Source organism: Emys orbicularis, chromosome 1 (genome assembly GCF_028017835.1).
Source record: "Emys orbicularis isolate rEmyOrb1 chromosome 1, rEmyOrb1.hap1, whole genome shotgun sequence".
Taxonomy (NCBI): domain Eukaryota; kingdom Metazoa; phylum Chordata; order Testudines; family Emydidae; genus Emys; species Emys orbicularis.
Window position 1 is genome coordinate 126,382,259 of NC_088683.1, and position 17,651 is coordinate 126,399,909.

The 17,651-nt window shown below is 37.0% G+C and overlaps 1 protein-coding gene across 1 annotated transcript in view; it reads right to left on the reverse strand.

Moving 5' to 3' along the window:
• Nucleotides 1–11,720: 11,720 nt before the first annotated feature.
• ETNK1 (ethanolamine kinase 1) overlaps nt 11,721–17,651 on the reverse strand; it is a 48,976-nt gene continuing 43,045 nt past the window's right edge. The window contains exons 6-8 of the mRNA XM_065402463.1: nt 16,668–16,828; nt 13,351–13,424; nt 11,721–12,247 (exon numbers count right to left, since the gene is read on the reverse strand). Coding sequence (XP_065258535.1) covers nt 12,175–12,247; nt 13,351–13,424; nt 16,668–16,828 — 308 coding nt within the window. The 3' untranslated portion in view covers nt 11,721–12,174. The remainder of the gene's footprint in view (nt 12,248–13,350; nt 13,425–16,667; nt 16,829–17,651) is intronic.

The following is a 17,651-nucleotide window of genomic DNA, read 5'->3' on the forward strand; positions in this document are numbered from 1 at the left end:
TCAAGACATGTTAATATTCAGTGAGTTCTCAGCACTTCCTGAACATCAAAGCATCTTGAGTTGAGCACCCAAACAGCAGGGTACCCAAAATCATTAGTCACCTTTGAGAATGTAAGCCAGGGAACCACTATGAAATTAAGTAATGTTAAATAAATAGTTTAGTTCATTTATTAATTCCCCCCCACCTAGGGTGACCAGAGAGCAAGTGTGAAAAATCGGGATGGGGGTGGGGGGGTAATAGCCACCCATAGAAGACAAAGCCTCAAATATCCAGACTGTCCCTATAATCTTTGTGCACATTTCTCTTTTCTTTCATTTCCATCTACTCTTTTCTCACTACACTCTCCTTAGGCCTTCTTTCCTCATTAGAGAGCAGCATCTCCATTTCTCACAAAGGTTCACTCTTCCTTTTTCTTCACTCCATTCCTGTGGGGATGTTGCTGCCCAGGATAGGAAGGCATGCTCCCTTCTACATCTGCCTTCCCTAAGCCAGCAGCTAAACCAGTTGACCAACATTTGTAGTTACAAAGGCAAAAATGAAGGGAATAAAGTCTCTTGAGTCAGCATATAAGATGCAGAAAGTCAGGAGGGAAGGATTTTTTTCTTCGCTGGGCAGCATTGTAGTTAGATAGGTTCATTATGGTTAGTTTTGTTTGTTTTAACCTTCTGAAATCATGGGTAACAGCCACTATCTGAGAGGATATCATACAGAGTGGGTCACTGATTTGATTTATCATGCCAAATCCCATGTACATCATGGGTGAGCAAGGCTTTTGTTCTAGAAGTTTCTCAAGTAGCACTGACAGTAAAACCCACATCACAAAGTTAACACATTCACATAGACAAACTAACAGTAGGTTACAGGGTAGTTAGGGGTGAACCTCAGATGGTCTGTTACTGATAATCATTTGTGGGCAGGGAGGCTTTTCTGAATGGACTAGGGTGTGGATAATTGGGCTGGAGAACAGCCCTTCTGTGTTTTGACACCCCCAGCTTCAGAACCCAGAAATGCAAAAATGATTTACAAAAATAAAGTTATTCAACCATTTTAGAACCTGAAAAAGGCGCAGTTCTAAAAACGCATGAAGGCTTGTGTTGGAGGTCAGGCGAGCGGAATGGCTCCTCTCTAATTGGCTGAACCAAAACCCTGCCTTGCAGCAACCCTAAACAGTGTGTTATTAGGCCCAGCTTTATTGCAGACCAGCTCACTGAACTGTACTATAGATACAGCCCAAAGGGAAAACAGGGCAGCAGCTGCTAGAAGGCTGAGGCATCAGGCCAACATTCAGAAGAGAATCTCAAGTATTTAAAAGGTCAAGTAACTGGTTAGTTTCCCTCTTTACATAGCCTTTTTTGTTGTTTTATTGAGAGAATATTGGCGGGGGGGGGAGGAGAATATGCTGCTGTTTTTATAGTGCAGCACAACTGGCAAACCCTCACTTTAGAAAAGTGTAGGTTGTAGCATGCATGACTAACGATTAATGATGCTCATTAAAAAATGAAGTTCTGGTGAAATTCATTAATGCTTGGCTCAAGTCTTGCTAACAGTTACGCAACATTAAGAGCAAGGCAATTACAGATCTTGGCAGCAACTTGTTGAGAGATAAAAGAATACCTTCTCCTGTTAACTCAATGTAGGACATGCTGTATTGCAAAAATATGCTGGGTTGGAAAGCGACTGGAACAACGAGACACACTAACTGCAGCTCCATTGCCACCTGTGGGTTAGTGCTGGAGTTTGCTCTCTCAAATGCCATCAGCTTCAATGGCAAGGAGAAATAAGGCTCTCAAAGAAAATAGCTGGTTTAAAATAAGGGCTGGTTATAAACCAAACTATTTAGAGTGGGAGATAACTATGTCCTTCTCCTGCCCTGTTTCAAGTGCTTAAATATTACGGGGGGTTGCCTAACATTTGATGGCTTTGTGAAAAAATAAGTGTAGAAATTTTCATCCCAAAGGCTCCAAAACCAGACAAGATCTTTATTTGCATAGCACCAGAGAAAGCTTCTGCTGGGACAAAGGGCAGGCAGATGGAGAATGCAACAAACTCAGGAGCAAGGGAGGAAAAAAACTTAGGTGTAATCTCTTTTATTAAGAGTTCCATTGTTCATACACAGCAGGATGGATATAGATGATTATGGTCTCATCCAAAAGACCTATAAAAGAGCTGCACGGAAAATGGGGTCCATGCTTACTGCCTGAGTGCTAGTTTACAACTAAAAAGATTTCTCTCCCTAAATGCCAGTGCTACAAAGCCAAGCTGTGGGGAATGTTTTAAGAGTTCCTACTTCATATCCAGTAATAGATATTGATTCTGAAATGAAATCTTAGTTAATAAGTCTGCCGATGCACAAACCAAAACAGATTCCAAATCACTGTGCCGTAGCTGCACTGATTCTGCTGTGCTAACAGAAGTTAAACAGTACGTCAGCTTATTTGTCACTCAAATAGATGGCTCTGAATACAATTAGGGAGCAGTTCTGCCAAATAGCAAATGAAGGGGTTTTTATTTTTTGCCATAGTTGCACAAACATTTTGTAAATATCCTATTTAAATTTTGAATATAAAATCTAGTATGTGTCCCTCTGCTCTCCCCCTCAAAAACAGACCAAAAACCCAAGCTTCATCCTCTCAAGGAAAATCCTTATCGTTACAGAAATCTTTTGACATTGTGCCCCATTCATATCCCTTTATCACACAGATCACAGCAGTTACCGCATGAATTGCCCTCACACTGTACCTTTATCAAGGTACCTCCCCCAACTTTTGGCTCATTAAGGGCTCCTGCATTTTGTGTGCGCCTAAGACAAGACAAGTTTGGGGAAGGCCCTCATTCTAGCAGATTTTCAAAGCTTCCTCTGGTCCACAATGATAACTCACTTTTAGTAAAATCATGAAAGTCAATAGAAGACAAGGCACAACTGAAGGATTATAGAAAGCCATGAGGATTCCAGAAGAGAGAAAAAAAAATCAGTTACTGATTTCATAAAGCCCTTTCATGTGTAGATTTAACTCTAGCACTTAAGTTTATTATTAATAATATTATTAAACATAATAAACTTAAAACTAAAGTTAATAGTTTATACTACTTAGAATAAAATGTTCAGAGTTTATAAAAGTTATCCACTAGGTAACGGCAATATCACTACATTTGCAGCAAAGAACTGGAGGTAGTAAATGGTTTGTTCGGGTCAATAAAGGCCCAAGTGAAGTTGACACAGTTGATAATCTAAAACCATTTACTTCTGAGTATTTATTACCATGAACATTATTAATTATTGTAAAAGATGAGGGGAAATTCATTGTCACGTGAAGTTAGGCAGCACTCCTTTATTGGATTTCTGTCACTGATTTGCAAAGTGCATTTCAGTACGTTGAACAATTCTCTCTGCATGTTAAGCCCATTGTACAATGGGTACAATTGCAACTATAGCATTCACTAGTGTGAACATACTACCACTACTTTCCTAGTTCAAAGAAATATTCTGACAGTTAATGTTCTCTTTGAGATCAGATGAAGGACAAATAGAATACAACAAAATATACATTTAAATTAAGTTTAGTGTCCACTGTAGGGTCATTACACACGGCTCAAATACTGGACTTTGCATTTGCATTCAGCTTTTTTATTTTTTAAAAGACTCATCAGTTTTTTCTATCTCCCCCTATTAGCTATACATAGGAAATGGCAGACATTATTTCAAACGTATATGAATGTAATCGGAGGGCAAAATGTTGCCCTCTTCAATCTTATTGTAAATATAAATCCCATTGACAGCAGTTGGCATTGCATGTACAACATAGAAGGCAGAATTTGGCTCAAGGAATAGTCCCCCCCAACCCCATATGCTCATTGCAGACAGTTTGATATAAATAATTTGGCCACGACTAAAAAAACCATGCCCCGTTTTTAGGATGGAACAACGACAGGGTGTTATTTGGTGTGTGAGGGGATGCCTCTCCAGTAAGATGATGTCAAGCTGCATTTTAACATGTCAACCGCTATTAGAGCCTTGGAACACAAAGGGCCAAGATTGTGTCATCAGTTTGGGCAGTAATCCCTACAGATATCAAAGGAGATTTCTACTTAATGTTTGACATGGGTCTGATTTTTTTGGTGATAATCCAGCCCTAAATATGCATAGTAAAATCCACAGCATGTTTCTTGGAAGGTAGTTAACTATTGTATGTGCACTAGTCAGTTGCTTGACTGCTATTAGCAGCAGCAGCAGTTATGTGGTTCATTCATACCTTCTCCACTCCCTCCCCCTTTTAAAACATGTACTAGTTAATGGCCCTAGCAATGTTTAATTTGTAAAATAGAAATGTTAATAGGCTTATAGTTTTTGTAAGCCAAGTACCAGCCCCAGGGAATTTTTGTTTCCAGATGAGTCATGAACACCTGGAAATGGGTGTTCATAATAGAAATATGTAGCCTCGACAATAGTAAAAGATAGCAGCATGCGTAGCTCAAGTGAAAAGCAAAATCAAAATATATGCTAATAATGCAGTTAGAAACCAGCTTTATTGTTACAACCAGTTTTAAATTATTTACACAATATAAATCTTTGAAAGATACATTCCTTCATTTAATCAATGGTAGAAGGCCTTTATTATAACATAGCTCCAACAATGTTTCGTTCAAAAGAAACAGTTCACTCCAATGAAAACTGATGAATGAACAGAACATATGTTAACTCCATGACAAAGAAATGATTTTTTTTTTTAAAGATTGGGAGCATTTTATTCACAGGACATATGACTTAACAGCAACCTAAAAATGAGAAAACAATGAAAAAATGTTGTGGAACAATGAAATGACATTGGAAAGTATTCCTATTATCCCATAGTCCTATCTTTGCAAGTGTTACAGGGCTTTGGATAGCTGGCTAATACAAATTTGTGAACCAACAAATCTACTTCAAGTTATATTTGTTTAAGATACTGATACATTCTCAGTGCTGAGACTAATCAAAAGCTCTTATGTACAACACTGCGTTACACTACCACAGACTGTATCTGAGATACACAAATGAAAGAAGGGTCATTGCAACAACAACAACAAAACCTCCACACACTTCTGACTGAAGATTTCACAGCAATCAGGAGAAGTAAACAGCTAAAATTATAATGAAAATTAGAATTTTTGTTTTCCAGTTTATTTTGTGCATTTGATAATATTGTGTTTGGTAATTTACACCGTTTCCCCCTATAAGTCAGTTTCACATTGCGTTTTGTGTGCGTTTCTCCCCAGTTGTGTGAAAAAAATATATATACATATAAAGATAAGTGATTTTAAAACAAACATGATCAGGGGCATTACATGAAACTACAACTCCTATCATTTTGCAAACATTAAGTTAATGCTCACACCATCCATGGGAGACATGTAAATTCTTATCCATTTTTACAAGTTGAGGACACTGAGGCAGAAAAGCTAAACAGCTTTCAAAGGCCACAAAGGGAATCAGTATCAATTCCTGAATTAGCTGGTATTCATGGCTCTCAGTCCCGTGCTCAGACCATTCCTCTGACACTACTGGACTGTTTTCAATCAACTTTTCTCTTGACAGTGAATGAAGAAGCTATCATTAAAGCATCTGAAGTAAGAGTATCTTCTAGACTATTCAGCATTTTAAAGAATCAAATACTTCATATTATGCAAACTAGCCAATTGTGCACAGACAAAAATACAGTACAATAGTTTTAGAAGATTCCCTCATTTACTGTAACTAGGAACTTGAAAAACTACACAAACAGCTCATTTGGTAAAGCCACTTGAAGTCAGACAATGGAATTTCCAGTCTCATCACACCACTAGAGCAGCACCACACAACTGGCACGTGAAAACAATTTACACATTTTCTTTTCCATTCCAGAGGTCTGTAGGCCACAAAGTTAGTCATGTACCCTCTGGACTTGTGCGGTTCTACCACCTTGGAGAGCCTCCCTCATTCTAGCTGTGCAGTTAGCAAAAGGAACACCTACATGGCACAAGAACACGGTCAGCCTTTTGTCATATCCTTCATAACCAACAAATCCACAGTAGCAAATGTATAACAAAAATCAGTTGTGATAATGCACACCACCAGCACTAGAATCTCTCTGGAAATATGATCCAACTCTTACTGTTCAGCAACTGTAATTACATCCTGCATGGTATGAGGAATGGCGTAGAACTAGGTGCTAACTTTACCAGTTTAGTACTTGCACATTTTTAAGAGCCTTTTCAAAAGGCATCTAAGAACCTATAAATCAAAATACAAAACATTAAAACCCACTGAAGAACCCAACTCAAATTCACAGCCAGGTAGGATGCAGCCAACCTTCCCGATAGCCTTCAAAACAAGCCTCCCCAACAAAAGAAATTACATTCCAACTGGTACAAAGAATGAAGGTTTTACCAGGAAATTGCTGTTCTATTTCATGACTATGTCTATTTAAAAAAAAAAAAAAAAAAGTTGTTTTGGTGGGAAGGAAATAAGGGTATACTTTCATGTCTCTTAACCACCAACTGCCTTCTTAAAGAAATCCAGGCTTCATCATGCTGGAATGAGCTCCCTTTCCTTTATAATCTGATCCAATCAATAAGCTGCCTAAGTATAAGGAGGTCAAAAAACAGAAGTCTAAACACGTGCTTCAACTGGATTATTTCCTTTTACCTGTATTTATTCCCTTCCCCTCCAATATTGACCTTTTGACACTTAGGCCTTTGGGATCTAATTACCATCAAACAGCACCATTGAAGATCCTAGACAATATTAACATATATACCTTTTGAGTGTGTATGTGTCTTTTGTCTGGTATATTTATATGCGATAAACAGGATAGAAGACTTGCACCAAGATGTGTTTGTGAGCTTGACAACCAAAATATTTGAATACTCCTACCCTCCATATTTTATGTACCAACATTTTCCAGCAAATCTATTACACATAGCAGTGGCAAGAGGCTCAAAGCTCTTCTGTTTTCACTGTAGATAGCTAAAGAACTTAGTTTAAAAATAAGATAGATGGCAGTTTGTATATGAAAAGATGTTCAGAGAAGCTGGTGTACAAAACTTTACACTTCACTTCTGAGGTTAATTCCCTAATCTCCAGGGGACTTCCTAAACCAGAAACTGATTATGATACTAAGTCTTTATTTCTTTGTATGGTGGATACAGTGGCCGTTAATTATTTGAATAAGGCTAAGTTTGATGGGAATAGTTCTGGCTTGCAAACAGTGAAAGGATACTGCATCAAGAAAAATGGAATTAATGTCCAAGGGAATTCAGTTAATAGATTACAGTAAGCACTCAAAGGGAACGACGATACCTGTAGATTGCCATAACTTCCCTTCGAAGTTGAAATACTGGCATCAACAGCTGATTATTTTATTAAAAGCGGTACCAAGTCTGCTTCAAACTATTGCTTTTGTTCAACTTGCATGCAAGACATCAATAAACTGTTGAATTTTACTACACGTCCAGGGAAGGTAGCTTTTACATTGAGAGAGAAAGTTGTGTACTAGTCCTGTATTTTATCCATCTAGGCTTCAAAAGGATTTGGTGGAAGAATGTACCCAGCGGACACCAGTTTCCATAAATACGAATGGGCTACTAGTTAGTTGGTACCTTAGCTACTGTAGCATTCTGGAAACTGATAGAAGTATATTAATTATTTGGTCTTTTATTATACAATACACAGTTGCACAACAGTAATTAATCCTCCTGTCATTACACAGCTTATGTACACTGGAAACTTCTAATTTAGGAATTTGTCTACATGTTCCCTTAACAAACTTCTGTCACCACAGGAACAACAATACGTCTTAAAGAAGTGTACTTAAAACTTCCACGTTTTCAGCAGATACTACTGGCTGCCAATGACACGTGATGTATGACAATGTTTAAGATGTATCAGATTTAACAGTTTCCCTATGTTGAAAGACAATAAATTTACCACTAATTAGCATTTTTCATTTGCCTTGTTACTAGAATAGCTCTTCCCCACAACTAAGCGTATTACTATTCATTTATCCCCAAAAGCAAGGGAACATAAAAACACATGGAAAGACAATGGCGGCAGTAGACTATAATGGATACCTTATTAACATGAAACATAAATATGCTCCATTAAAGGTAATGTATGTGATTATCGCACAACACAGATGCCTTGAATATGGTCAATTTAACAAAAAAGTCAGCACACACAAAGTTGGATTTTTTCTTTACATCAAAATTTCTACAAAATAGGAGAGAGTACAATGCAATACACAAGTCCATAAATGCAAGATACGGTACAATTCACATTAATTTACAAATGGTTATTTACACTGTTGTATATACATATCCAGTCAGACCCGGTTAATGTGAGTCAGTTTGACAATTCCTTTTTCAAATGCAGAAGAACGCTAGATGAAGGAGTTTAAAATTACATGACACTGGCTATTATTTAAAAAGCTCTGATGCTTAAGTGTCTTATTAAATCAGACATGGATTAACCTGGTCTGATTGTAGAAATGTGTCAGAAGAAAAAAATTCACACAATTCTGCTTTACAAAAGCAACCAGGCCACTATGGTCTATTGACTGATGCTGCACATGCATGAATGCCATTGCTAACAACCTTCTTTATATTTACAATATAGGTTTAACTATACAGTAAAAGTTATTAATTTGGGCATTCAAGCTTTTAGCTTAACAGAAAGGCAACAGAGTATCTTCTTGGCAACACAAAGCCAGGATGGATGTTTCTAGAGCTCTGAGACATTTTCCTTCTTTTTAAATAGCCTCAAAATACTAAGAATGAGGAAATGAATTTTAACAAAACGGGCGTTCCTTATTTTAAGGCTTGAATAGTTCACCCATGTTCAGGCCGTAGGGTATTTGCAGTGACAAACCCAAGTTTGCACCGTGCACCATCCCAAGTTCCCATTTGAACATGTTTGTAGGATACCCTCTATAGGAGAGGAAATTCTGAGTAGTTATGGATAAAACTGTTGAGGTGTGAGACTCCAGGTGACTGGCATTTCATTTTGGAAAAAGTAACTACTTCCTAATAACATCTCTCACAAACAACCTGCTCTAGGAATTTGACGTTTGTTGCATATGCTAGTCTTAAATGGAAGCCATTGCACAGCCATGTTTTCTAAAAATGGATTTTAATGTGCAATATGAAAATGCAAGTCTCTACTATACTGCAAAGTCTCCTATTATAACTCTGTGATAAGTCTTGTGCTTCTTAAAAATGGCTCAAAGATTACTGTATTTATAATATCTTTGCCTCAAAGTGTTTTTGAGGTTTGTGAAAGGAGTTCAGTGGAATTTAGCAGCTCAACATGACTGAGGCTGAGATCCAGTCACAAAAAGCTTACGTTCTTTTCCCCTGCAGAGATTGTTACCTGCACTATATAAACAAACACCTCCTTTAAAAAATTACAGTATAATTCCAAACTGAAACAGTACCAGCATAGGAAGAGCTACTAGGGCAGGGAGACAATGGAATCTGTAAAATGCACAGGAGACACCCTAGCTCTGCCCTCTCCCTCTTGCAGAAGGAATGATCTGCAGTGTCACCCTCTTTTGACCTGAATGGTTAGCCCAATTTTCAAGTTCTAGCAGGCAGTTTCCAATAGGAGGAGAGACTGATGATGTAATCAGGTATTTCTTTGATGCCATCCTGTTCGTACATTCTTTGTAAAGTCCTGCTTCCCACAATAGGAATCGAACAACAGCTGATTCTTTGCTCACACAGTTAACAAGCCTCTTTCAGCCAGCACTTTACTCAAGAAGCTCTCATTCAGCTGTTTTCTCTGGGTCAAACTACCAGGGCTTCTTTGGACCTTGTGGTTCTCTCATCAGAGAGTATGGGACACCACTCTTGAATAGCCAAAGAGTTTGAAAAGAATTAGGGCTAATAAGAGCTGGACTGTACTTCAGAATAAACAGACACCGCTGTATATATTTTAAAACAGTTCTCTTTGGGATAGTTAGAAAGGGGGATCTGGTAAGTGTTCCAATTTATCAGGTTAAAAATAAAACTTTGAAAGCTCACTATCAAATATGTATGTGTTACCAACGCCAGAAATTAAGTTGTCACTTTACTCTATCAGGAAAGGGGGTTTTGTTGTTTTTATTTTGAAATAATTTTTTTCAGAATCCAACACTGGTACTCACACTAAGTAGCACCTTACTTCAAGAGATGTCTTGCTGAAATTAAAGGGACAACTTATGGACCAAGATACTACTTAATGTGGGTAAGTGTGGCAGAATAATACTCTTAGCGAAGAGAGAACTTTTCAGGTACAAAAATTAAAAAGCTGTTCGCTGTCTGTCACTTTCATGAGCTCTAGCAACATCCTCGATAATGCTACAGAAGGAAATGCCATTTCAGTTGGTCAGTTTTATTTAGACTATGAAAAGAATCTGTCCAATTTAATAAACTAGTTTAGTAAGTACTAAATAAGACTTACCCACTTTAAAGTTTTTTTTATGAAAAGTTTATCCATTTATATTAAAATTTTAAGAATGTGATTGTAAGAAATCCACGGTTGGAACCACCAGGTGATGAATACAAACTAGTTTTAAGGAATAAAACTTGCTTTTGTAAAATAACAGAACACTATTTAAAGTGGTATATAAGGTGAAAGTTTTTCATCCATGTCATTGCTTTAAGCATCCTGAAACAAGCTACGCTTTTGTAAAGCCCATCTGCATTTGACAATATGCTATAAAGCAATATTGAATAAATATTCTTGCCGAGTCTGCAACTGGCTCCCCATAAAATCTACTCCTACGGTGAGTGTGTTTGCACATACTGTATGTGCATACACGCAGACTTTGTACGTGTGGGCACTTCAGTGACCAAAGTGCAAAGTTTTTTCAGAGTAATAATCAGAATTGATTGACTGCTCAACAACACAGCAATTTCCAAGATTTAAAGCATCATCCCCAACCTCTCTCAACATACAGTCACAAAGTAAACATTTTCTTTTCAATTCACATTTTGTATTTCAAACCATTCTTGGTATAATAGCTTTTTAAAAAACATTGAGGATGATCAAAGCCCCATTGTTCAAACCTCAGACATTTCAAGAACATCCTTTGAACATGAGACTTTGGGCTACTAATATTTTTGCCATCAGTACAGCAAGAAAACCAGAAAATGTAACAGAATCTGTAACTACTGGACCTAAATATTTAAAGACAAGAATCCAAGCTGGAAAGATGAGGAAGGAAGGAAAAAGGTTTAAAATCTATGTATCCTTTAACTGAAGTGGTATTGTTTTGCTCCCAAGAGCAACGGGATTTCATGTTCACTGTTTTAAACCCAATAGTCTATCCTGTTGCAGTAATATTTCAGAACATAAGGAATTTATTGAGATTTTGGAATAGTGGTCTTTAAAATAAATGGAAAAATTTAACAAACAAGAAACTCTCCCATACAAGTTAAGGTTGGTACATTTCCTGTCAGATACTATGCACGTTCCTAAATAATCAGGTAGCCATAAAGCCTTCAGATTTCTACTATGTAATAGTAGCAGAAGGAAAGTCAAAATGCTGATATTTAACCCTAATAAGTAGATAGGCCTTGCTATAAAATGTAAAGTACTGTTATGCAGAAAATTGCTTTTATCCTCATCTTCCTTCCCTCAATTACTTGGTACCAGTGATTGGCATTTCAAGAGTAAATGACCACTATTCATGGGTTGTTTTTTTTTGGGTTGTTTTTTGTATACAGTTAAAGATTAAGATTCTCTACTGACCATATACAGTCTTTATATAAGTTAATGTCACTTTAATAAAATAAGTTGTGAAAAAACAAATCCTTTGGAACAGTTTCACTGCCTGAACTCAACCTTTACAGAAATTGATGAAAGCAGCAATGGAATCATGTTAAACTCATAATAAATAAATCACATACAACATATGTTAAATTACTTAGGTAAGGATTAAATTGCCATCTCTACAGCCTTATAGATTTAGCAAATTTCTAATCCATTCTATATCAACAGTAGGTATGCTCTTCTTATTAGATTTAACATTAAGACTTGTTTAGAGGCATCATTTGTAAAGCAAAACAACCAAGTGAACATTACAGAACTTAAACAAAATGTTTAGCTTTTTCAGTATCTGTTCTCAGAAAGGATTCTAAGGATCGCTTATCCACTTGAGGAGAACTGAAGTTCTTCATTACTCGGGAAGCTTTAATGCTGTGACCTCTGGCTTCATTTTGAAATACTGGTTAAAACGAACAATTGCGTACCTATTAAAAGGATAGAATTGAAACAAAGTTACAAAGAGATGAAAGTTCCTTAAGAGTCTGATCATGTTTATGGCAAGAGTCGTGAAATCTTATTGTAAAATTTCACAACAGCAACATGCTTTTGTGGAGTACCATGTGATGCTTTTGTTTAGTTTATTGTGCCATCTACTGGTTACTATCCAGTGTCTTTTACCTTTGAGAATCTTATGACTGATTCACTAGTCCAGTGAGTTTCAATACCAAATTCAAGTGAACAAATTATGATCTCAACATAGTATTTCATCAGCTTAGTCACAAGTTACTAGTCTGAGTCATATTAACTATGAACTAAGCTAGCATCTTAACTGCTACAGCAAAATTTCCAAAAAGATGCACAATCTTGTCATGATAAACTTAATAGGTTCTTCTTCATATTGCAAGGGGCATTCATTTGACAATTTTAAACATTTTTCATAAGAACATGAAACCCCACAATAACATCAGCTAGTATCTCAAAAAAGGACACTAAAAAGAAAAATATTCAGAATTTATTAGACTAAATGTCCCTTGCTATTTGGAAGGAAGGATTTTTATTTTTTTTTAAATAAGAACAGATCTCCTGGTTCTTAAATCCGAGCTCCATTCCTAGCTCTGCCATAAACACTTATGTATGTATGACCAAGAGCAAGCCACTTAACTTCTGTGCCTCTACTTCTCCCATGCAAATGCCACCTACCAAACACATGCTCGTGTGGCTTAATCCATTAATAATTGTCAAGTGCTTGGATAACGCATGCATGGAAGACACTATATACTGGAGCACAAGAATTTTTTATTTTATTTTTTATATAAAATACAGGGTTGACTTTTTCCCCACAAAAAGCAAAATAAATAAAATAAAAAATCCAGACTTTTATGGATGAACTGACATTACCCGGACATCTTGATTGTCTTAATAGAATCTCACTATAAAAATAATTGTGTACGGTCATCTCTGGAGCATCCTGCTTGAACATATTATTAACAAAACAGGATCAATTCGCTCAGACCTAGTGTAGTTCTGAAAGTCAGGATTCCAATCGAGGAAAATAGATTTGTTATTTATAGACAGTACAGTCACTTACCCTAGAAAATCAAAGTCAATGGTGGAATATTTGGCTTGAATCAGAGCCCACAATCCCCAAAAGAAATGAGAGGCCTAAAGATAAAAATAATTGGTGAAAGATTATTAGCTTAATCTGTAAGCTAGTTCTGTAAAGCAAGTATATGCTAAAAGGAATGAGCAAAATGGCTTGTCTGAAGGACTATTCTATAATTACAAAAAGAAAAAAAGAAAAAAAAATGTGATTTTATAATTAAAGATTTTGTTCTAAAATGTAAGTTTTCTGAAACCAGATACCAGCAAGTGTTATAAACCCTAATGCTGTCAATTAGATGTGTAGAAAAAACATCTTGACATGGGAATCACCTTCTAGAAAGGGTCTTGTTCAATAACGTTAACAAATGACCTATGCTTCAGTTTGATAAAGAGAATTCCAGCAGTGTACAACCATTACAAATCTACATACTTGTTTGATTGTGTTTCAGATATTAGATATTATTTGGCACCAGAATGCTTCACTTTCCAGTGCTGCTAATGAGACTAACCATTTAAAACTCAGCATTTCCATAAGTTTCAAATCTATTCTGACCCCACTTCCTGTTAAAGGTTAGATAAGCAGTTTGTAAGCATATGTTCAATGTCAGACTGAAGCTATGGATTACATGAATTATACGGTTGCTAATGTGTTTTAATAAACTTTGAAACTTGCGTGTTGTGGCCATCAGCTTCACAATCCCCTTGTGAAAGATGCATATGATTTCTGGACCACCCATGTTGCAAGTGATACTTCATACCTCTATTTATGTTCTGTAAATAAAAGCTTACAATAATGACCTAAATTGTTTCCCGAAGCATCCACATAATCCAAGTATTGTACTTAAATTCCTTTACTAAGGCTGTACAGTGTGAGTGCACATCTGAAAATATCTCAAAGCACAGGCACGTTAACATCTCACTAATGCATTTATTTAAGTTTTGATCAATTTGTCTAATGGTAGCAGTTTGGAGTTTTACACTAATACTCATTCATTCTAGTTCCTGTATTTTCTAACATGACCTCACACATTAATGAAGTTTAGTCAACATTAAAGGAACCCTTATTTTTTAAATTTTACAGTATTTGTACAACTTGTGTGGTCTACAGATTGGTCTTAAGCTGTTCAGTAAACAGAAACTCCTCCCCCCCCCCCCTCCAGCATTAATATGAACAAAGTTTAGAGCTCATGAAACAATGCTATATATTCTGAAAAATAGAGTTATATAGCTGCAAATCTAGCTTTACTAATTTAAGTAAATGGGACAGCTGAATATAATTACCACAGCTGGTACTAACAGCGCTAACAACAAATGAGCAGTATTTTCTAATAAAGACTTGTCTAGTGAATCATCCTCTTGGAAAGCCAACCAAAATTCCTCACTATAACTACCAGCCTTTGCCAGAAAATTGGAGAAGCCATGTATAGATTAGTCAGATATATATGGGCCAAAAAGTCAGAAAGAGTACTGGAATCATAAGGCCATACTAGCTGTCCAGAGTTGCACATCCACTGGCATACTAGGCATTATAGCTGCACTTGTAAAGACTTTATTTTAGCCTAAGTAAACGCAGGGTAAGAGGCACTGCTGCCATGACACCTCATGCTGTCATCTCCTATACAAAGCATGAACAAGCCTGGACAGTACTTAAACTGGACCAGGGATAATTTAGAGCTTTAAGAAGTGGTGTTGGGAAGTCAGTTCTAAGCAATATTCCAGCACTGTGATAGCAGATACAGCTTTTCAGAGGCAAATCAGTGGAAGGAGAGGAAGGATGGAAGAGCATCTAGGACCAGAGAGCCAAAATTTCAGCTTCTTGCTATACATCAAGACATGAGTGTCCTATGTACAGTCTTCAAAGTACGTTTGATGCAAAGAACTTCAGTGGTTCCTTTTATTTTTCAAACACAGAATTTTGGTCTTTGACAAATTTTATTTACTGTAAAGTCCTATATACACACACACGTATGCTACAAAAAAACCCAAAAATCAACATCAAACTCTTGAGGCAGAGCCACATTAACTTTCCTCAACTCAACATTGTCCTGCTAAACCCAGGGTTGTGAGTTCAATCCTTGAGAGGGCCATTTAGGGAACTGGGATAAAAATCTGTCTGGGGATTGGTCCTGCTTTGAGCAGGGGGTTGGACTAGATGACCTCCTGAGATCCCTTCCAACCCTGATATTCTATGATCAACACAGGGTGACTGATTTCAAACTATCAAGTTAAACCTTAATGCTATTTAGAAAATTTCTATGGAAGGGACACACTTACTGGTCCAGATACATGTCACACAGTTCAATATTCTATTACTCAGATTCTTTGGTTCTCAAATTTAAAATAATCTAGGATAAGGCCTGGTAAGGCTCATTTCACTACATATGGGGTCAGTTCAAATCCTGATATCTATTCCTTACTACCAAAGCCAGGAGGACTTAGAATCTATCATGCCAGCCCACCTTTATTGGCCAATATGAAAGATCCCTCCATGACTTAGGCCTGGGCTACACTAGCGGGGTGGGGGGTTGAACTAAGATACACAACTTCAGCTATGCTATCCGCGTAGCTGAAGTCGAAGTATCTTAGTTCGACTTACCTGGCCGTCCTCATGGCGGCGAGTCCACCGCCGCGGCTCCCCGTCGACTCCGCTTACTCCTCCTGCCGAGGTGGAGTACAGGCGTCGATTCGGGGATTGAGTTATCGCGTCTAGACAAGACGCAATAAATCAATCCTCGATACATCGAACACTACCCGATCCGGCGGGTAGTATAGACGTATCCTTAGGTTTTTCCTTGAGACTGAGAAATCTCTCAATCAAATTGACTTTACTTACGCTACTGCTTGAGGGAAACTATATCCTATGAAGAACAGTTGCTCCTCCACAGAAGAGGGTTAAACAGAGGAGTGAAAGGAAAATCTGCAGTGAACTTAAACGTGTTGCTTCTAGATGATGGATTCTAGCTGGCTTTACCTCATCAGAAAGGCCTTGACCTAGGGAATAAAGCCACTAAATGTATCCAGATAGTAAAGGCCCAGCAGTGAGTCCATTTACTTTCCAAAGATCTACATTGAGTTAGTCTAACACATAAACAAATAGAAATTGAACAATATTCATTGCATAATGGTTTCCATCAGTAATAGTAAGAAAAGCTGACACTTATATTGTATTAAAGATTTCCTGCAGGTATTGCATAATCTTAAAACTGCAAGTTCCTTGGGACAGGGAACTCAGTTTTATTTGGCTGGAAAGTGGTAAGCATACCTGGGGTGTTGTATATACATTAATAATCTTGAGAAACTTACCAATGCAAATTGATTGACTTGCACATATAGGACTTCTACCTCTTTCTCAGTAACATCTGTACCGAAACCTTTATATTCCTTGTATGCCTCAAGGTAGGATCTCAGCCACTGCTCTTGTAATTCTCTATCTGGATAAAGGCTGTAGTCTACCTCACTCACTCCTTCAAAAACAAGAAACAAACAAAACAAACAAAAAGAATTAACATTTATTTATATATTTTTTTAAAAGTCAGATGTTTGACTTCACAATTATAAATGACCTATACTTTTCAGAAACTTTGCAAATGTGTACCATATGTAAACTAAATATGAACAGATTCGGATACTCTTATCAATGAATACCCCTCAAACCCAAAAGAAAAACAAAAAAGAGGACACTAACATTATGAAAGATTCTATGCTTAAATATTTGACCATTGCTAGCATACATGTGTATTTGTGGTCTGGTATAATCTGAACATCAGCAAGTTACAATTGTATGGGGAAAGTCCCATGAAAATAAAGCATCTGTATTATGAATTTTTTCCCCAAAAATCTTCCCAGGAAAATTCAAAGAGCGCTATAAGTTCTAGTGAAAGAAGAAAAGAGATTTGCATGCAATCTGAATCCTTGTTACAAAACATGAGACATTCAGGTATACTTATATTTCATCAAAAATTAAGCTAATGTTTCAGAAAGAAGTGAATTCCTTACACAAAAGGAACCTACTCAATCACAACTCTATTTCCTTTCCTTCCCTCTCTTTGGAACTGTGAAGTTTCATTTGTCTCCATTGTCTAATCTTCTCATCATCCTTGATCCAAGTTCTCCTCTCTGCATATCATAAATCTGCCTCTATCAAACCCTACAATTTTGCCTTGTATACTACTGCCTCTGCCTCAACTCCATCTCCGCTGAAATCCTCACCCACACCTTCCTCTGTCCCCTGGACTAAGTCCCCTTCTCAAGTCTAAGTTCTCTGGAATTCGTATTCTGCACATGGTA